The sequence below is a fragment of the Lactuca saligna genome, chromosome 3 (genome assembly GCF_052625555.1).
Source record: "Lactuca saligna cultivar CGN05327 chromosome 3, ASM5262555v1, whole genome shotgun sequence".
Lineage (NCBI taxonomy): Eukaryota > Viridiplantae > Streptophyta > Magnoliopsida > Asterales > Asteraceae > Lactuca > Lactuca saligna.
Genome location: NC_136419.1, coordinates 176,521,547 through 176,544,065, shown reverse-complemented (window position 1 = coordinate 176,544,065; position 22,519 = coordinate 176,521,547). Strand labels below are relative to the sequence as shown.

General features: G+C 37.5%; 2 protein-coding genes and 1 pseudogene across 3 annotated transcripts; all 3 read left to right on the top strand.

The window, feature by feature from the left end:
• Positions 1-8,668: 8,668 nt before the first annotated feature.
• Positions 8,669-15,058, top strand: LOC145037522 (uncharacterized). Of its 2 annotated transcripts, XM_078986207.1 has the most exons (6): positions 8,669-8,755; positions 11,203-11,453; positions 11,548-13,631; positions 13,712-13,961; positions 14,055-14,602; positions 14,690-15,058. In XM_078986207.1, the coding sequence occupies exons 2-3, from the start codon at positions 11,387-11,389 to the stop codon at positions 13,590-13,592; spliced, it is 2,112 nt and encodes a 703-aa protein (XP_078842333.1). In that variant the 5' UTR covers positions 8,669-8,755; positions 11,203-11,386; the 3' UTR covers positions 13,593-13,631; positions 13,712-13,961; positions 14,055-14,602; positions 14,690-15,058. The 2 variants fall into 2 exon arrangements, with proteins under 2 accessions (XP_078842333.1, XP_078842334.1); XM_078986208.1 differs by lacking the exon at positions 8,669-8,755 and having other exon boundaries at positions 11,038-11,453.
• Positions 13,727-14,494, top strand: LOC145036195 (uncharacterized). The gene is made up of 2 exons (XM_078984660.1): positions 13,727-13,961; positions 14,055-14,494. The coding sequence occupies exons 1-2, from the start codon at positions 13,727-13,729 to the stop codon at positions 14,492-14,494; spliced, it is 675 nt and encodes a 224-aa protein (XP_078840786.1).
• Positions 14,507-22,519, top strand: part of LOC145036194 (putative disease resistance RPP13-like protein 1) — a 28,818-nt pseudogene continuing 20,805 nt past the window's right edge.

Sequence of the window (22,519 nt, the reverse complement as noted above, 5' to 3'; positions counted from 1 at the left end):
ATTTGTATACGATAGTATTCTCCTAAACTATACCTATTATAGTTTACTAGTAAGTTCCGTTATAGTAATTGAAGAAATGAATGTACACCTTTGCTACTCCAAGGTATTGAACTGATTGAATGGTACTTTTATATCAACATATGGATACATAATATATAAGTTTAAAAGGAAATTTCGTAACACAATTGAATGAGTTTAATAATAAATATTGATGACTTGATGTCAGTGTATACAACGATTTAAAAAGTAGTTTGTTTGATAAGACAGTGTAAAGTAAAGAAACCCCTTGTTCGAAAACATAGTTTTAAATCACATGTGATTGATTATATAACAAAGTGTATAACAAAAGATTTATGTTTTTCACACGATGATAATCATGTGTTCACTTCTATTTGTCACACCCCCAAACCAAGGATGGCGGAAACGTCTGGGGGTGGAGAACTTCATGTACAGTATCACAACAACGTGTATAATAGTGCTCAAAGTAAAAACAACCACCATAAATATAATTGCAAAAGTTACACCAAAGTATATGTTTACATGTTTCAAAAGCAATTACATTATGATGACAAAATAAATTGTTGACGGTTTAGCGTCCCATCCTCAAAGCGATGAAGTTTTCCTGTTTCACTGATTTCCTGAGAATACAAGTAGTTTTAAAGAGTGTCAACACAAAGGTTGGTGAGTTCATAAGAGTTTTGTTTGAAGTAGAAACCGTTTTTCCTTGTAAAATCGATTTAGTTTGATTTCCAGAAAATCCAATATTTTCTTAGTTAAGTATGAATAGAAATAATCCTACATGATGCTGTAATGAACCCTAGAGTAATCCGTAGAGTTCCTCTATAATCGTCCAACATATAAAGTTATATAAGGCTTAACTTAGATAAAACGTTGAATATAGTGGGTCTGCCCTAGGTCCACAACCCAACGAGGAACAGGAGATGAGGCGGGCACCACCAATTCTAGGCCAATCAAGACTAAATTCTTATATGACTCAACATATACGCTCAGCGACTATAGTTGAAGTCTAACAATTTTAGAGGATGTGTAGTTTTAATATAATAATAGCTTTGTATAGAGACCCGGCACTTTGTATTTGTACCCCTTTTTGTATAGAGACCTGGTACTTTGTATTTGTACCCCTTTTTGTATAGAGACCCGGTACTTTGTATTTGTACCCCTTTTGTATAGAGACCCGGTACTTTGTATTTGTACCCCTTTTTGTATAGAGACCCGGTACTTTGTATTTGTACCCCTTTTTGTATAGAGACCCGGTACTTTGTATTTGTACCCCTTTTTGTATAGAGACCCGGTACTTTGTATTTGTACCCCTTTTGTACGAGTGCGTTGAGTGATGTATCATAAACTATACCTATTATAGTTTATCTAAAATGTATGTAATATGTATGAATTCTTTTATGGAAATGTATTAGTATTGTGAATTTATCAAACTATACATTTTATAGTCTAATAACACGTGTTCCAAAATGAATGAATAATATTTAATATTTAATATGAATGTCTTAATTCCAGTTCATAATGATAAACTAACACGGAAACACATTCAAATATTAGAACTTATGATTATACACTTTGCTCAACATAATACAAAGTGTTACGATATTTACATGCTGTTGGCTAACTTTAGCCATTCTGCCCTGTATTTGGAAAAAATCATAGAAAAATCATACGAAGTCGAAAACTAGATCCGTAAATTCTGAGAGTTCACAAAATGTGTCTAGTTTGCTCATAAATTTTATCTCAATTTATAATGACCTCTAACTTGGCTGAAAAAGTCCAAAATCACAGACTGGCCCGGATTGTTGTTTGAAATGATAGGCAGTTTTGTAAAAATCGCCATAAATTGTAGAAAAATCGTATGGAGATGTGCAAGTAGCCATTTTAAAGCTAAAAACTTGAACTATTTGCACCTTGTACAGTTTTGAAAACAAAAATGTGTAAGATGCCCAAAACAGTCCGTGAATGGAGTTGAACTTTTCTGATGAAGGCTGTTAGAAAACTTTTGATAGGTTCTTAGTGTTTTAACTTGTATTCACCCCCTGAAAACTTGAGAAATCATGAAAATGTAGGGGTATGAACTCACCTTGAGTGATTTCAGTAGATGATTGTTGAAGAATGGAAGTGTTTAATTCAAGAACACTTGGAGATGCCTTGAAGGTTTTCGAGAATCTAACATCATAGTTAGGGAGTTTGTGTAAGCAACCAAAGATTTGAGTAGAATGAAGTGAAATAATAATAGGGAGGATGAATTTTTACTTACTAAGTGTGGAAGAACACTTGAATCCAGCCTTGGATCTCGAAAATTTGTGTAGAAGAGTTTGAGAGAAAAAGTGATGTTTGTTACTTAGTGGAATGAGAGAAATGAGAGAAAATGAGGAGTGTGGTTGATTGTTCCAGCTCAAAAACGTGGGAGTGAGTGAAATTTGAGTGTAAGGGAACATTGAAGTGACATAGGTAAGGTGGGGAGGTATGGCTGGTCATAGAGTGGGTGTGGGGTGGTTGCTTGTGATCATACGTCTTTGGACTCAAAAGTCAAGAACAATGTCTTATAATTGTCTATATCCCATTTTTAGTTTAATTTTCTAAATATATGTGTGGTTGTCTATGTGTGTGTATCTCTTTAAAATTCTGCAATTTCATCACTTTATGACCCCCATTTGCGAAGTTGAGTATTTATTTCCAAAAATGCGAAACTCCAGGGACAATATTTGAAATCTTCTGTTTTCTTCCCCAATTCGCATTCTACTGCGAAATACTTCGCATCTTCATTCTTACACCCTTCGCATCCCTTCGCATTAATCACCTTCGCATTTTCATTCTTACACCCTTCGCATCCCTTCGCATTAATCACCTTCGCATTTTCATTCTTACACCCTTCGCATCCCTTTGCATTAATCACCTTCGCATTTTCATTCTTACACCCTTCGCATCCCTTCGCATTAATCACCTTCGCATTTTCATTCTTACACCCTTCGCATCCCTTCGCATTAATCACCTTCGCATTTTCATTCTTACACCCTTCGCATCCCTTCGCATTAATCACCTTCGCATTTTCATTCTTACACCCTTCGCATCCCTTCGCATTTATCACCTTCGCATTTTAACCTAATTAATCAAATGCGATTCACAAAATTTTTCATTCCAGATGCGAACACAGTTTTAGTTCTTGAACTCTAAACTTGCGAAATCAAAATTTTCATATGTTGAACCCATATGCGAATATTAACCCAATTGACTTCAAATTGATTCATAGATGCGAACACTCGATTGTTTTACTTTCGCAAAATGAGCATCAACAACTCCACAATCGAGTTTTTAAATTCTTGCAACCAACAATTTCATAGTCCTTGACTTCGCGTTTTTCTTCACGAATCATCCCTCAATCATCAATCCAAATGCGAATCAAAAACTCATATGTTCTTGCTTTATCGATTCATCGACTACACTCATACAAATGCGAACATAACACTAACCCTAATACACAAGGTTTAATAGAGTTGACCGGCTTGACTTGATGACTTGACTTGACTCAAGATTGACGATTGTCACAAATTGACCCGAATATGACGGTTGTCACACTATTCCCCCATTAAAGTGTATAAAATGCATTTATAAAACATTTAAAAGTATAGTTATAGGGGTATGAACTCACATGATTGATGGGAGAAAGCGAGATGATAATTGAGCAAAACTTCGACTTGGAAGAGTTGATTTTCTTGGGAATCTCGGTAGTGTAGAACCTTCCTTCGGAACTTGAGTGTGACAACCAGGGCTTCGGGATGGCTTTTCAGGGTAATTACGCAGAGTAAGAACACTTAGATGGAAAGAGATGAGCCCTAAACCCGGCACCCTTAAACTTCTATTTATACGGGAATTTCTTGTTTGTCACGTCGTGGCCATCTGTGCCACGTCGTGGTGAGCAAAATCTTATCCTCTTCCTTTGATGGGACGCCCTCAGTCACTTGCCGGGTCGCGGCCAACTGTGCCACGTCGTGGTAGACCTGACAGCCTCGGATTTTGAGCCTTAAACTTGTAAAATCCGTAACTTTTGCGTACAAGCTCCGTTTTCAACGTTATTTATATGCACGCGTAGGTGAGAATATACTCTACAACTCTCGTTTAGACTTCGTCGGGTAACTTTGGATTTATTTTTAATTATTTATTTTTAACAGGCCAGTACTGGAAAAACCCGTTAAAAATCCATAACTTCTTCATCTGATGTCCGTTTTCGTCAGAGTTTTCACCATTGGACTACTATTCTTGATGTCTTTGTGTAACACTCAATTTTTCAAACAAAATTTTCGATTTTATAAAAACATAGTTCCATCAATATTCATAAAAACAACCCCTTTTAAATTGTTCAACAATACATTGCAAAATCCCAAGATCAAAATGTCAAGCTCCAAACGTGTGTGTACGGATCAAGCCGGCGCCTTCCCACGGTCGTCACTAGTACCTGAAACAATAACATCAACACTGTAAGCACAAGGCTTAGTGAGTTTCCCAAAATACTACATGTAACACATATTAGCCACTCGAGGCTATAACTCTGTGGGTCCGTGCACCCAACTCTGTGAACCCTCAGGTTCTAACTCTGTGAACCTTCCGGTTCTAGCTCTGTAAACATGCACAGCATCAAACACATAAAAGTAATGCAGTACAACACATAACATACATCGCATACAAATATTCTATCACATAACTCTGGTTACCTACTCAAGGTAAAGTATAATGAGAAGACTCACCTCGTGTGTCTCGGTAAACCGTAACCCTGAAATTGCTAAACACTCGATCTGCCGAGCTGAAGTCCCCCCCTATAGCACAATATATCTCTAATTAACACTTTCCCAACTAGGGTTAACCATACCATAACAGGACAATCTAGGTCAACGCTGGTCAACGGTCAACTTGACCGGACTCGGCGAGTGCACTATAGCGACTCGGCGAGTCTGAGCGAAATCACCAATTTCCCTGAAACTCTCTCTTGACACGTCGAGCATCCCTTCCCAACTCGACGAGCTCCACCTGGCACGAGTTGTGGGGCCACCACGACTCAACTCGCCGAGTTTCCAGAACGACTCGGCGAGTTCGGTTTGACTCGGTCCACCTGTCCATCCTGACTCCCCCCTTGACCCACTGGGTTCACTCACCCCAACTCGGCGAGGCCACTCGCTGAGTGGTCGTGTAACATTCAAGCTACTCGCCGAGTCTGTTCTTCGGACTCGGCGAGTCCATGCCATGCACTAACTCAATCTTGCTCTAAAGGCCAGATCCAGTCCACTAATCCATAGATCCAGTCCCCCCATGCTTACTTAGCACGTAAAGTCCCAGTCTTGATGCATGAATAACCTCTACATGATCACAAATGATGATTTTGACTCTATTACTTCAACACAAGGCCAATGACTCCATTTTACCCATAAAGCTTGATGAGTGAGGCCCCCTGGACCTCTATGGATCCAGATCCATGGTCTCAACTCAAAGAGGGAACAAAAAGGGCACCAAATCACCCCATAAATGATCATATTTAACCCTAACTTGCATCAAGTTCACCAAATAGGAAATGGTCCGAAATATTACCTCTAAAGTGATGATCCGAGCTCCAAATCCACGAAATGGCAACCTCCTTTGCCTCCTTTTGCCTAGAGCCTCCTTCTTCTTGCTAAACAACACTCACAAGGTCAAGATTTGCTCTCAGTCCTTCACCAAACGCTCAAGAACTCTAGGGACACACTCTGGGGGTTGGATGAGCGCAAATGACGGCCATAAGGCCCCTTAAATAGGCCACAAACCCGGGGATTTAGGGTTTCTTAACACAGCGCAGACTCGCCGAGTCCATGCCCTGGACTCGCCGAGTCCAAGCGCGCACCTTCGCTCAAACCCGCGTCCCTACTCGGCGAGTCTGAGCCCTGACTCGCCGAGTCCCTCTTACAAAACAACACAATTAAACTTACATTATACCTGGTAAAAATCCGGATGTTACACTTTGATTCTTATTGAGGTTGTATCGGCCAAAAATCTCTTTATCTCTATTTCGAGTTTTTAGCTGTTTACTGTTATATCCAGATCTTGGAAAAATCATAACTTCCTAATACGAAGTCAGGTTTGGACGTTCTTTTTACGTACGTTTACGGTTTAATGATATCTACAACTTTCATTTAGACACTTAAAGCTAAAAACAATTACATCGAAACTTCGCGTTTTTACGTCTATCCGTGTTGCTGGTTTTGTTGAGAATCTTAAAATGGTTATAACTTCTTCGTTATAACTCGGATTTTAGTGTTCTTTATATGTATGAAAACCTTGATACGATTCCTACCACTTTATTTAACCCAAATAAGATTTTAGGTAAGTTAAAATTTGACCTAAATTTGACTGGTGTTACATTACATTATCTCGAAATATCGGGTTGTCACAAAAATCAACTTTATTCTCCAAAGCTAATGATGATCTTGGATTTAGCCAATATTTTTCAACATTCTTGATGGCATCATCCATCATTCCTTCATAATTGCATTCATGCCAGAGTGCCTTCAGTGTAAGTTCAGTTGCTGCCTTCTCCCTTTTCCCCGCTTCGTTCTGATCCATTTAAATTAGTAAATGTTTCAACCTTTCAAACTCCTCACCATTCTTCCTTTTTGCTTCATCATAATTAGGATTAATTTCTGGTTAACTAACAATCTTCATAGTACCATAACCTGAAGCTTTTGTGTGGCCCCTGGAAATGGAGTCTAGGTTGGTCTATATACTCCTTAAAGTTGGGCCCGTTATATAGACTTGGTTGTTCGGTGCTAGGTCCGAGGATTTTGCTTGTATGCATTGTATGTATGGTGGAATATGTGGTATACCGAAGAACTCACTAAACTTTATGTTACACTTGTGGATTAATATATTTTGCAGGTTGTTCATGTAAAGGCCATGACAGGATTATACACATGTATCGAAGATTATGGTTTTCCCCTGTTTTGTGAATTCAACTTTGATAACTCTATGGTTTCAATTCAAATGAAGGTCACTTATTGATTTATGTAAGGGAATTAATTGGTTAAACATATTTTAAATGAAAATTTTATTATGAAATTTAGGAACATTACAAAATTGGTGAAAAATGGAGGTGTGGGTTTTTGCAGGTGGACAACGATGTGATGGGAGATGGTATTAGATGTGGCTAGCAAGGGATGGGAAGGGTGGTTGTTGGTGGTGATTTGAAAAAGGTTATGGTGGTGGATCGTTAATGATGAATGTGTTTCCTGGTAGTGATTCGAAGTTGTGGTGAGCCGTGGATGGTGGTGATCAGATTATCGTTGGAGGTTGTCTTAGTTGTGGTGACGATGGAGGTTTGGTGACAATGATGTCAACGGATGTCCGGTTGTGACCACATTGACAGATGGTGGTGAGAGGTAAGATGGACGATGTTTACCGGTGAAGAAAAGGGAGTGGGGCGATGGTTTAATTTCTTTCTTTTTTAAATTAAATAAATTATAATCAAATAAAAAGAAAAATAGAAAATAGAAAATAAAAAGAGTAAATAAATCATTTCATATGCCTAAGGGACCAACCTCCATAAAAATTAAAACCATATAAGACCTTTCATAACACAAAAAAAATTAGTTAATATTTCTAAATCCACATAAACCATTTTTGAAGATTTATAATGTTCGCATAAAATTTACATTAAATAGGTTGAAATAACCATTCAATTATTTTTTTAATTACTAAAAAAAGAACTCTAAATTTAACCGGAGGACGATTAGGGTTACAGTCTACGATGAGCACACATTCTCTCTAAAATGTGGAACCCCAAGAAATCCCAAGAAAGAGATGCAGATGATTCGTCTTCAATCAATCATTTACCAGATGAAATTATCCTCCAAACATTAAACAAAATAATCGATTTGAAAATCCTATGTTTTTGCTATCTGGTTTCCAAACGTTTCTCCTCGATTGTACTTCAAGTCGATGTCGTTTCCTTCACCGCTCCTTTCAAAGACCCTAACATTCCCAATAAGAACCCCGTTTCCTCCTAAGCTACCCGCCAATGGCTTTTTGAGCAAATTTACAGGAGTGAAGTCTTTATACATCGAACTTCCGTTTTCCGATCACAGAGTTGTCCAGAATCGTTGTCTGTTCAAGTGGAGGGTTAAGTTTGGTAGCAGAGTACAGTCGTTTGTATTTCTATCCCCGAATTATGTTTGTGATAATGATGGAATATATCAAATTGGAAAGGTGGATGAAGAAAACGAGTTAATCAGTATCGCACAGCGTATCAATAAAAAACGTGACATTTCGTATCGGTGTCTGAATGATGTGATTGCGTGGCATGTGATGTTGATGAACATTGTTAAGGATCTACCAATGTTGGAAGAGGTTTCCATTACTGATTCAGGGAGAAGAGGGAGGCTTTCTCTGAGTGGGGAAAAACTCATTGAGGTGAAGGAATGGGTACATTCAGCTTCGGAAGCTGAGATCAATAGTCGAAAGGGTTCTTTTATCGGGACTGAAACTTGCATTCCCGTTTTGAAGTTGCCAGTTTCAGGGTATGTGATGAAGGGTATATTTTGTGCTCTATTTGAGAGGGAAGATATCCATGGTGGAAATGATTTTGTTATGAACAGTGAATATGGTTTTGAAGATAAAGAAGAAGCTGCATATACTGAAGCTGCGAAGGATGTTTTGGAGAAGGAGATTATGCAGACGGAAATGCTTAATGCTATAGGCCTTTAGTATGGATGAGGTCTGTACTCTCATTCTCATAATACTCTTAGGCCGGAGGGAGTGGTGCCACCGAAACCGCACTCCCTCCCCCGCCACATCAGCACGATGTCACTTTTTACCGTTTGTTGTCACACCAAGGATGTGATGCCACACTTTTCATTTCTTTTATTTTTTTGTTTTTTTTAAGTATTTTAATTTAATAAAACTTCTTTTTTTTTTAACTAATTTAATTTAATATACCTTCTATTTTAATAAAAAAAACATAATTCTTCATTACTTGAAAAAAAAAAAAAAAACTGTACATTGCGTTACAAAAAAAAAAGACATTTAAATAACCCTAGAAAACTTAAAAAACATAAATAAAATAACTAAAGGAAACTACATAAAGTCGTTCTTCGAGAACTCATCTTCGGGGTCATCCGGTGGATCCAAATTAAGGTTAATGTTTTGAACCCCGTAAATTTGTTCCACCAAGTCATTGCGAAGATTGTGAAATGTTTCAGTACAACGTATCTCTGCTCTCCTGTTTATATACTCTTCGCCACCAATTTCTATTGGCTGTGTCTCTGGTATGATTTCTTCTTCGTCAAACGCACATATCGCTCTTCCTTCATCTTCAATAATCATGTTATGCAATATAATACATGTATACATGATTTCTTGAAGTTTTTCCTCGCCCAAATAAGCTGTTGGTTTTTTCAATATGAACCACCGTTTCTTCAGAGCTCCAAAAGCACGCTCAACATCCTTCCTAGCTCTTTCTTGAGCTCTCTTGAATTTCTTTCGTCTAGAACCATGTGGAGCTGAAAACGATTTAACAAACACATCATACTCAGGATAGATTCCATCAACCAGATAATAACCATACTTATATGGCGTTCCATGCACTTGAAAAGAAGAATCTGGTGCGGATCCATCGTATATGTTGTTAAATATTGGTGAATGGTTAAGAACGTTGATGTCGTTAACCGAACCAGGAGAACCAAAAAAAGCATGCCAAATCCACATATCTTGTGATGCAACTGCTTCAAGTATTACCGTTGGGTGACCATGATCACCTCGGGTAAATTGCCCATGATATGTTGTAGGACAATTTTCCCATGCCCAATGGAGACAATCTAAGCTTCCTAGCATTCCAGGAAACTCATGCACACTAGCATGATGAGCTTGCAATTGCATGATGTCATTACGTGTAGGCTTACGTAAATATTTTGGACCATAAAACTGAATCACAGTTTTGCAGAAAAAATGGAGACTGTCTCGTGCTATCCTAGCAGACATCCTAAAACTTTCGTCTAACGCATCAGGCGGAATGCCATATGCTAACTGATGAAGTGTGGCCATGCATTTTTTAAGGGAGTGAAACCGAGTGTACCTCTAGCATCGTAGTGTTGTTGGAAAAAACTGCACTCCCTCGTTACATCTTCAACTATACGTTCGAATAAACCTTTGAGCATTCTGAAGCGCCTACAAAAATAATACCCTTTGGTAAGTGGCATTCTCTGCAAAATAGTCTTGTACCAAACGTTGGTTGGCTTCTTCACGATTTCTGTAAATGTATCTTCGTGTTCTCTGTTGAGAACTTGCAGCCGCGTTGTTACATACAACGTTGTATGTTTGTTCCGCCATTTGAACACACGCAATAGCGGTATCAAAAATAGTCTGAAATTCTTCAGAAGATGAAGAAGATGACATTTTTGGGAGAGTAGTGATTTAAAAAAAAAAAAAAAATTTGAGAGATAGAGAAGATTGTGTTGTGAATAAAAAAGTTAAGTTGATATGTGTATATATAGGAAAGAAAAAGCAAAAAAAAATAATAATTAAATAAATAAAGAAAAAAAATAAACGAATCTTCAATTTCAACGGTCAAAAAAGTGACCAGCCAATCAGAAAACGCGGTCTTGAGGGGCCGCACCGCGGTTTAGACCGCAGTAAACCGCACCCTGTGGGCGGTGTTCCATGCTGAGTTGGCAGGCAAACGCGGTCTCAGACCGCACCACACCGAGGAGCCTTATAAGTTTTATCTTTTTATCTATTAAACATTTCCATTAACATCTATAGTTGTTCTTGAAGTAACAAATCAATTACGTTGCATATAAAGACTCTTATCCTTTTCAAATTGCAACTGAATATCTATCAAGTTAGAACTTGTTCTTATGATCAATTTAATATTTACACTCAGGTCTTTTGGATGCAGAGAACCTGCTCATTGGTTCTTTAATCGTATGAAATGAAGTTGATATTCTTTTTTTTTAAGATTACATAGAATTGATACATTGGTCTTTATATAATTTAGACAAAACTTCAAAAATGGTCCCTGTGGTTTCCAGAAATATCAAGTTTAGTCCCTAAGTTCAAAAAACCTCACAGATGGTCCCTGTGGTTTCAAAACTTTTAACAAATGGTCCCTCCGGCTCACTCCGTTAGCATTTCACCGTTAACTCATTTTTTAATAAAATATTGCAGGGGTAATTTCGTCATTTCAGTTGTAACCTCCTCTCTTTAATATGAAATGATTACTTGCTTGCACATCACTACCCGTCCCTCTCCCAAGAAGATAACCAGTTACAGGTTTAGTCATCGGGTTCATTCCCATCGTAGAAGCAAGAACAGAAATTGGGATTTAGGGTTTTAAGCTGCAGAAATTGCAATGGTGCTATCAATATGGTGTTTTCGAGAAAAATTTGTAACCGTGGAGGACTTAGGAAAAACATACGGTACAATACTACAACAAAACTTGTTTTTTCTTGGTCTATTGTGTTGACGTAAGGAAATCATTGATCTTACTCTTTCTTTTTTTTGTGTTTACAGAAGGTTATGAGAACTATTTCACGTTGAAGATACACTACAGTGGTGTCTTCACCAAAGCACCTGGAAGGAAATACGTTGATGGTGTTGTAGCATATGTAGATTATGTTGACACTGATTTATTTTCAGTTCATGAGCTTGACGACATGGTTCGAGAACTAGGGTACAAAACTGAGCAAACCCTTTACTACCATTTCTGTATCCCTGAATACCCTTTGGACTATGGCTTAATGCCTTTAGGTAATGATCAAGATGTACTTAAAATGGTATCATATGTCCCTAAACACAGACTTATTAGGGTGTATATTGAAACTGGTCAGACAAGGGTAAGTAGTTATTACAAGTCTCCTTCTAAAGTTGTTATTGAAGAGTTGGAGCCTGATAGTGTGTCACCTGAAATGAATAGAAAGAAACCTTGTAGGAGAGAAGCAGGCTCATGTAGTAGAAAGCTTGATCTAAACAAGTCTATGAACCCTGATTATGAGCAGTCACAAGTGTTAGATGTTGATGAAGGCCATGATTACTCAAAGAGTATTGTACCATTTATAAGGTCACAAGGTAAACAAAGTCATGTCATTCAAAAGGAAGTGGTGAATCATGAAATTGAAACTCAAGAAGAAGTGATCACTAGTGCAGTTGAAACTGAAGAACAATTGGGAACTTACCATGTACAGGAACCAAGCTGCCAAGCTGATAATGGAGCTAATACTACAACAGTTGATGACTATGAACCATTTGTAGAGGATTACTCACTTTATGCTGATTATGATGCTGAGTTTAATGTTCAAACTTCATTTGAAAAACAACCAGAAGTGGATTATCTAGAGGGTATGGTGAGTGATGATAGTGGAGATGCTTTTTACTCTGAGAGTGGCCATGGTTCTGAGGATAGTGGAGATGATTCTGATGACAGTGAATACAATGTGGATGAGTCTAACATACAATTTGATGTAGATGTAGACATGAGTGAATTCCATAATGCTGTTGATGTAGATGAACATGGAATCTTGAACAATCATTCAAAAGATGATGGGATTGGAGTGGTTGACTTTGATAATGAGTTGGAAGTTATTGCCACTGATGATTATCAATTTGCAGGATTTCATGAAGATGATAGGAAGAGACTGCTAAAAGAGTTGAGTAAGTCAAGTACATGCTCACATGGAGAGGTTCATGTTAAACCATTTCAGATTGGTCAGGTCTTCAAAACCAAGGTTGATGTTAAAAACTACATGAACTCACATGCTGTAGCAACAAGGAGGTCTTTATACCTAGCCAAAAATGACAAAATCCGGATTAGGGTGAAATGTAAAGGTGTTGTAAGTAAGCCTTCTACAGGAGTTGATAGTGGTGGGCCCTCAACCAGAAGTAGGGCAAAGTGCAAGGGTAAAGATGTAATTGCTAATAAAGGTACATGTCCATGGGCAGTCCAAATATCGAGGGCTAATGAAAATCAGGATTGGTTGGTGAAAATAGTACAGGATGAGCATAAATGTTTGCAAACAAGGGCGGTTAAAGCTTGCACTTCCAGATACGTAGCAAACTTAATTGTTCAACAAATACAGAGTAACCCTAAAATTCCAGTGAAAGCTTTACACGAAGAGTTGTGCAAGAAACTGGAGGTAGGAATGTCATTGCAAAAGGTCGCTAGGGCAAAGTCAATGGCTGAGCGTATCATTAGTGGGGACTACCAAGTACAGTATGGATTTTTGAGGGATTATGTGTTGGAGCTACTCAACACTAATCCTGGTACAACAGTTAGGATTGATGTGTATCCAGAAACCTCCCTGTCTGTTACCACAAGAACTTTTAGAAGAATATATGTCTGTTTAGGTGCATTGAAGTTAGGATTCAAATCTGGATTAAGAGATTTTCTAGGTCTGGATGGTACTTTCATGAAGGGCCCTTACCCTGGGCAAGTGTTAACTGCTGTAGGGTTGGACTCAAACAATGGCATATACCCTGTAGCATATGCAGTGGTAGAGACAGAATCAACAAGTAGCTGGACCTGGTTCTTGGAACTGTTAGGAGAAGATCTGGATCTGTGACCAAATTCAAACTTTACCTTCATTTCAGATAGACAAAAGGTGTGTACCACCTAACTTTTTTATTACCTTTACTAAATACATTTGGTTAACTAATGTTGATTACATTGAATTTTGTTTAGGGAATAATACCAGCAATGGAGAAAGTATTCCCTAGTGCAAAACACAGGTTCTGTTTGAGGCATATCCAGGAAAACATGAAGAAGCAATGGAAAGGAAAAGACTTAAGTGACCAGCTTTGGGAGTGTGGTAGAGCAACAACAGTCAATCATTTTAATAGAGCAATGGATGAGTTGAAGAAGATCAATGCAGAGGCTCATGCTTGGGTGTCTAAGATCCCAGCAAACACTTGGGCTAAATCTCACTTTAGTGGTAAGTTTCTAGAAATTTATTGAGAATTGTTAATCTTCCCTTTTGTGTGTTTACTATATGTGTAATTGTCTTCTGTTAATATATATTATTCAGGAAGGGCACATACTGATTGTTTGTTGAATAACCTTTGTGAGGTATTCAATTCAAAGCTAGATGAAGGTAGGGATAAACCTATTATCACTTGCTTAGAGTATATTAGAGAGTATCTCATGAAGAGGTTATGTGTGGTGCAAAAGGAAATAGATAAGTGTGAAGGACTTCTAACCCCTACTGCAACTACACTGTTTGAAAAGATTAAGGCTGATGCATCAAAGTATGTGGCTAAATACAATGGGGCAGGGAAGTACCAAGTGGCAAGCACATGGCAAGACCAATATGTGGTAAATTTGAATGATCACAGTTGCAGTTGTAGGTTTTGGGAGATTACAGGTTTCCCATGTAGACATGCTGTTTGTGCTATATGGGACAAAATTGAAAATGGTGAAAATGCCCCACATGTTGATGAATGGGTCCATCCTTGCTATAGGTTATGAACATGGAAAGCCATGTATTTCAACAAAATTGATCCATTGAATGGACGTACAATGTGGCCTAAAAGTGACTGCCCATTCACTTTACTTCCACCAAAACATAAGACACAGGTTTGTATTTAAAGTACACAAAATATATAGTATACATGTGAACATGGAATGAATTCAATTTTAACTATAGTATATCAACATGTGTAGGTTGGGAGGCCTAAGAAGAAGAGAAGAAGGGGTGTTGATGAGCCAAACAGCCAAGCTGGTACATTGAGCAGGAAATATTTGGCAGTCACTTGTTCAAAGTGTCATAACAAAGGGCACAATTCCAGAACATGTAAAGGGCAGGGAGGCAGTGGTGAAGTTGGAGGAGGCTGAAAATTAACTTTTTAGTGGTTATTAGGATGTTGGTGTTGTAGGTATTTAGAAACTTATGTAATGTGTACTTGTTTGAAGATGTGTTAAGAACTTGAAAACTTTGCATGTAATGGTGTGTATGCACTTTTTGGATCATGGTTGTGTTAAGAACTTTATAACTTTGAATGTAATGGTGTGTATGCACTTTTTGGTGATGAATTAATATGTTTTGTGTACTACCCTTCACTTCACAGATCAATTAATAACAATGTACATTTCAATTGCAAATGAAAACCATCTTCAAGATGCAATTACAATACACTTAACAATTACATTTCAAAAACATTCAAGAAATTGAACAATGAACTATAACAAACTACATTCCATTACCATTACCATTACCACTGCATTACACATTAATCTGATACATAAACCAAATACAACACCACCAATTCCAAAACCACCTACATAAACTGAAAGCAAAAAAAACCCTATCCGATTAAAATAAAAAAAAAACCCTGCAATGGTTACAAACCAAAAACCAAAACTCCATTACCATCCAAACCTTCAGAAGATATTTAGAGATTAAAATAATACCAAAAAAAAAAACACCCATGAACAAAACAACATCAGCTGGTAGTTCCACAATTCTGCAGTTAAAGTGGCGACCCTCTCCTCCAATCGATTCATTGATCTTATCAAACCTGGAATCACCACCAATGCCCTAGCACACATAGGGGGATCAGACCATCGAATGAAACCACATCTTTTACAGTTCCAAAATTGCCTTCCAGGGTTACGATCCGTCCATGAAGTGATCTTCGTTGCTTCATTCCCACATCTGCAAGTCACCATCTTTGAATCAGAAGCGATTGGATGTCGTGAAGGGTGCAACGGTCGAGCAACAGTGGAAAGGAGGAGAGATGATCGACTGATGAAGCTAAAGGATTTGCCCAAAAATCGGACATGCAATTTCTTTTAAAGAGAGGAGGTTACAACTGAAATGACGAAATTACCCCTGCAATATTTTATTAAAAAATGAGTTAACGGTGAAATGCTAACGGAGTGAGCCGGAGGGACCATTTGTTAAAAGTTTTGAAACCACAGGGACCATCTGTGAGGTTTTTTGAACTTAGGGACTAAACTTGATATTTTTGGAAACCACAGGGACCATTTTTGAAGTTTTGTCTATAATTTATAAATGTTACTTGGAAAATTTGTAGATTTTGATTAACTAGTATGCATTTGAAAGTTGTTTTTGTTGAAGGGTAAATGATGATTTTTCTCATTCAACATATCTGTTCAACAACCTTCCCCAACAACACTTAATCATGTAGACCATTTTAATGGTTCAAACACTAAATCATTGAGTTTTCTACAAAACATCTCCTAAAAGTAAGAAATTATTGTTTAAAATGTACCATTAGAGGTGAAGGCTAAATTATTGTTTAAGACTAGTGGATGTGTAGTTAGTTATCATACCCTAAAAGTGTTATCTTACATGTGTCATCTCAAAATAGTGCTATAGCACCAAATAATGGATAACCAGTTAAAACACTTTAACTTTCTGTGTCAACATTTATTTATTTATTTATTTTTCAATTTTTTGTTTATTTTTATTTTTTCAAAAGTTTCATTCACCTTAGATTATTTATAAAAAATGAAACATGCAATTTAATTAAATCATAGATTAACCATAACATTTAAAAACTTAAAATAATGTTACACACCAAAAAAAACCATTGAACGCAAAATAATCCTAGTCCTAAAAACATAAAAATGATATACTAGTCAACCAAATATTTCTTTTTGATCATCTCCTTCATCTTGGGGGGGGGGGGGGGGGGGGGTGAGGGGAGGGGGGAGATCTCTTCGATGTCGCCGGGGATGTCATACATGTCAGCGTAATAGGTTGATGTTCGTTTGTTTGTCAGAAACGTCAAACGAACTAGAATTGTGAGACCTCTTTGATTGTGCATCCGCCTATGTTAACGCCTTATTCCATTTGAATATTGTCTAACAATCTCCCATATTTTTTCAAACTCAAAAGTGTACCCCATTTTGACTTGTTATTGTTCCCACGTAGTTTTTTACATATCAAAATCATTTACACAAATTTGCATTTGCGATTCTAGTCTCATGAAAATCCCATTAAACTTGGTGCACCGACACGACTGATCGGAGTCCACTTGCTACTAAGCATATCGATATTGTGATATGGTTGTTTCTTCATAAGCACGTGGAATTTGCCGAGCACGACTTCCCAAAACCCAACTCTTTGCATATCATTTCCTACGGTCGGACTCTTTGAAGTCTCGCACAATGCCAACACATACTCCAACGCATACTCCACCTCTGGTGTCCACCATAGTGGAGGTTCTTCTTCACTTGTCGTGACTGCCTTCCCTTTCCTTTTTCCTTTCCCTTTCCTTCTCCCTTTTTGACTGTCTTCTGTTTGTGTTTCCGGAACAGTTTCAGTTTCTAGTGTTGGTTCTGTAGGTAGTGGTTGTGTGGTTGTTTGTTGCATGAAAGCGAAAGTACTGAAAATGTTTTATTGAAGATTTGAGTTTTGTTTCATGTAAAGGGATGAATTAAAAAAGTTCCCTTGAAGCGGTTTGTATGGTGAATTTGAGTTGAGTAGGTGCATATAACTCCTGTATTGTGTGGACCCCATCGGGATGGATGTGTTTGTGTTTGGAGGCGAGGTTTTCGAGTTTTGCTCCATATTTGGTTGAAAGGAAAAGTTTTTATTTATTTTTTATTTTTTTGAAAGATGAAAGAAATATGAAGATGAGAGAAGATTTTTGTGTTTAAAAATTATGTATGTGTGTGTATTTATATGTAAAATAAAATAAAAAATACACTTTTTTTTTTACCTCTAGACCGTTTCACAACGGTTTTATTTTTGAACTGGATGTACCTAAATCAAAAGTCAATGTGTAATAAAATCAAGGGTGAAATCAAAAGTCAATGCATAATAAAATCAAGGGGGATGTTATGCGATGACACCGGGTCCTTCCCTTTTGAACTGGAAGTACCTAAAAATGTTAAACCATAAAACCTTAAATATAAAGCTTAGTGATTTTCTCCAAAATACCACATGTCATACATACATTTCCACCGGTTACCCCCATGGTCTTGCATACAAGTGCTATAGACTACCCCATGGTCTTTCATTACCATGGGTTGCCCCCATGGTCTTCCATTGTAATGCCTTGGCTACCATAAGGTCTTACACACAAGTGTTATGGGCTACCCCCATGGTCTTTCATTCAAATTCCACGGGCTACTCTTGAGGTCTTCCATGCAACTATCACAAAGACAATTAGCATCCTACATAATACAATCCAGTGGGCTGACATTGGTTCCTTCGACCTATGAGTACAGTGAGAATACTCACCTAAATCCGAAGATAAATAAATCTCACACTTGAGCTATTAAAACTGGAACTCCCCACACTAATCAATACACTATTGGACCCTAATTAGAAATTAAAGCAATAATTCACACCCAAGGATCTTGGTTCATAATCACTCTCTATTTCTGGGTAAAATAGCACTTTACCCTTCCATGGCCATAATCCACCCAACTTGACCTAAAACCCATTTTGACCAAAAATCCACTTCTGGGTTATGCCATGCTTATCATGCTCAACATCCAAAGTAGAGCCTTTTGATGGAATCGGAACAAAATCAGGCTACGTCCTGTGTAGCCAAGATTACTCCATGTGTAAATGCTCTGATTTTCCAACTTCTATTAAGTTTTTAATCCACAAGGACCAAATGTCCAACTCTCAGATCTGGTCTCAAATAACATCCTAAGTGATAAAGTCTTCAACTTTATGCCTTCGCATGTCTTAATGGAGCATAATACCAACCCCTAAGTCCCAAACACACTTCAATGCCCAAAGACACGAGCATGAAAGGATGGGAGTGACCAAGCTACCAATATTATCACTATACAAGCTCAAACTAATGGAAAATTCCACTCATCAATTTTGGAGTAGCCCATACTCACTTGGACCAAAGTCAAGGAACAAAAAGCTCATAAAACTCATAACTAGCTAGATTTATCAAATGAGTCATCAAGGTTCAAACTTTATACCTCCTGAAACATGTTGAAAAAGAGTAGAGTCTGGATCTACAAGCTATGGACTCCCAAGTACACCTTCAATGGTCTCCTTTTTCACAAAAAACATTCAAATGATAACTCAAATGCTTCAAAGATCACACCAAGAGGCTATGGTTTCGAGGTTAATGAAGGAAATAGTTGAGAATGAATATGGAGAGGGTCTTAAAGAGTTAAGCTCCTTAAATAGGGCTCACAACCCCACAATTAGGGTTTAAACCCTTCGCACTTACGCCCTATGTAAATATGTCTATGCGCTGCACAGGGCATGAAACCCCAACAAGGACTTGTTGACCTCCGCCATGTGTAGGTGTTTACCTATGCCCTACGTAGGACCAATTTTCCGAAAATACAATAAAACTAAGACTTTAATAATACAAGAAATATACATGAGTAAACGGGTGTTACAAATCAAAAACCCTAATGTTAACCTATTGTAATCAAAATATACATAGGATTAGGGTTAAATACCTTTTGATTATTGTAGAAAATAATCTCACCAATATCCTTCTAGAAAACCTTGGAAAACAAACACCAAAAGCTTAGTGTCTCTAATGGTTTGTGCCCAAACCATAGCAACTAGAAGACAAGAGGAGAGAGGAGAAGGGAGAAGAATTTCTACTATTCTCTTAGGAGTCGGAGTGGATGGAATTGAGGCACCCAAAGTGTCCTATTTATAGCTTATAGGAAAACCTGAAAACCCTAATCTTGAATAAAATAATAATATTTCAAAATCAAGATATTATTGTAATGCCCCGAAATTCAACCCAAAATTTTCATTTATAAATTTAAGTGTTTATTCAATTCACAAGTACAAAAATCTTAGATAAAACCATTTAGCTCAAAACATTTATTAGAGTATCGTCAAAAGTTATCATTGCACAAATCTCCCATGGATGCGATGCAATCAAGCCTTGCCCCTCCTTTAATATAAAAAAACCTAAAAACCTTTAAACCACAAATCGTAAGAACAAAGTTTATTGAGTTACCCAAAATACCACATGTAACACATCACAAATAAACAACTATGGGTTATCAGCAACCGTGGAAACTACCCTAATTCTTATTAGGAAAACAGCACGCCCTACGGGGTATCAGCAACCTTGGAGACTACTTAAAGGCTTAGTAGGAAAACAACACACCCTGTGGGTTATTAGCAACCCTCGAGACCACCCGAAGTCTCAGTACACACATTAACATATATCACACTACCAACAAATAAGACCCAGCTGGTCAGCATGTATATACTAGGGATGTGCATAAAACTGCACAAATTGCAAAAACCGATTGCACCGCACCACACCACACCGCAAAATGCCGTTTTGAACATCCGTGATGCGATTTGTGGTTTGTATTTTTTGTAAACCGCACTATGCGGTGCGGTTTACGGTTCTTAGTTTCAAAACCACGGGTCAAACCGCACCGCACCACATAGTTAGTATTAATCAATTTGATATATATATATATATATAGAGAGAGAGAGAGAAAGAGAGAGAGAGAGACCAAATTATTGATCAAAATATCACAAAGCCACCCAAACATCCAACAATTATATAAATTATAAATATGTTTGTGGAGTTCCTAAATCAAAACATATCAGTACTGCTTCTTTTAATATATCTATTGTATAGATATATGTATGACAGAACTTAGACAATAACTTTATATTTCTTCCAAAACCCAAATATCCTAGAGGAAACAAATCAAAAAGGGCAGAACATGTATCCATCGACCCTAATAATAATTGTATTCATCAATTTTAAATAATTTTACTATCATTAAAATTTTAAGATCTTAAAACAAATAATGACACATAATGTAATGTGTCTCATAGTAAACTATGCAATATTAAAAATTTATTATCAAACCGCAATGAAACCGCCTGCACTTCATTAAACCGCACCTCACCGCATAACGCGATTTAAGAACTTTGCGGTGCGGTTAGCAGTTTTGAAAAATCTGAAACTGTACACGTGGTGTGGTTCGCAGTTTTAACTCTAAACTGCACCAAACTGCAACGCACACACCCCTAGTATATATTACCGTACATGCAAGTATAGTGAGAAGACTCGCCTCGCACATAAGACTGACACAGCTCACACCCGAACTGCCGAAACTAGACTCTACCTATTAATCACACCAAATAACCCTAATTAACAATTAAGGTATTTTTTTCAACTCAACTAGTCCCAAGCCAAGTCTAATCTACAATTTGGGCAAAAGACCATTTTCCCCTTCCAAGACCAAAACCCTCACAAATTGACCAAAAGTCACTTTTGGCCAAAAAGTCAAAGGTCAACACAGTTAACCTTATGCACATCATACCAAGGCTCTATGTTGGGCATAGAGCACAAATCCTAAAAACGAGCTCCCAGATGGCTATGTTGGGTGTAAACAGATTTACGCTCAGCATAGTCTGCCTATACTCAATCTTAATTTTTTAGCTCTTAATCATTAAGACATTTCACCAAAACCTCAAATCTGACCCTAAAATGCATTCTAATCTATAAAGTCTCTAACTTTATGCATTTTCATGGCTAAAGAGAGCTTAATCCTGAAACCCCAACTTCTAACATCACCAAAACTCCATAACTCATGCATGGGTGAAAGGAAAGGGCCAAGCTTGCATTTTTATGACACCATGCATTCTAAAACATCTGAAAAGGACAACTTAAATGGTCTGGAGTAGTCCATACTCACAAGGACCAAGGTTTTGGTAAAAAAAAATTCATAAAGCCTAACACTAGCTAGATCTAACAAATGAATCCTCAAGGTTCAAACGTTATACGTTCTGGGGTTGAGAAAAGCAATATAGGTTGTAGATCCACAAGCTTAAGCTTCAATAATCAACAAGCTTGGACTTCTATTTCTTCCAAAACGCACGCAAAACATATAAAAAGGCTCAAGATTTGCTCTAAAGGGCTAGGGTTTTGGAGTTGGAGGCCCAAGAGGGTGGAGGTTGATGTTAGGAAGGACCCTAAGGGGTTAGAGTCCTTAAATAGGGCTCAAAACCACAAAACTAGGGTATTAACACTACGGGGTACGCCCAACATTACCCATTAAAAATGCATCCACTTCAACCAGTATGTCCAACGTACTACTGAGGGTACGCCTAACGTACTGCCAAACTCCCTTTTCCAGCTTAACTTCAAATAGTCATAACGTCTTCATTTCAACTCCGTTTTTGGTGATCTTTATATCCACGAAAAGATATCAACGAGCTTTACAATTCTGTCTTGAGACTTATGACTAAAAAAAATCTTGAAGTAAAATCCTTAATTGGTAGAAGAAGCCTGAAACGTAACCTTCCCCATTTTATCTCTTAGCTTCCATCAAACAATCCAAGGTTTAGATCACTTATCCAACATCATAAACCTACAATAGAGTCTAAACTCCATTCCATTGAAGCCCAAGGGCTTTACATGGTTGCATTACCATCCCCAAATCCGGAATTAAGAAACTGATGGATTTTGGTCATAAGAACATCCTATGTGCTCAAACAAACCCTAATGCTTGGATCTAGGTTTCTTTATTGTACATGCAAGTTATCCA

Excerpts from the sequence above, each read along its gene's own strand:
- LOC145037522 (XM_078986207.1), top strand. The coding sequence starts at position 11,387 with ATGGTGCTATCAATATGGTGTTTTCGAGAAAAATTTGTAACCGTGGAG. Across the intron at positions 11,454-11,547 it reads GGACTTAGGAAAAACATACG|AAGGTTATGAGAACTATTTC; the intron begins GTACAATACTAC and ends TTGTGTTTACAG.
- LOC145036195 (XM_078984660.1), top strand. The coding sequence starts at position 13,727 with ATGGAGAAAGTATTCCCTAGTGCAAAACACAGGTTCTGTTTGAGGCAT. Across the intron at positions 13,962-14,054 it reads GGCTAAATCTCACTTTAGTG|GAAGGGCACATACTGATTGT; the intron begins GTAAGTTTCTAG and ends TATATTATTCAG.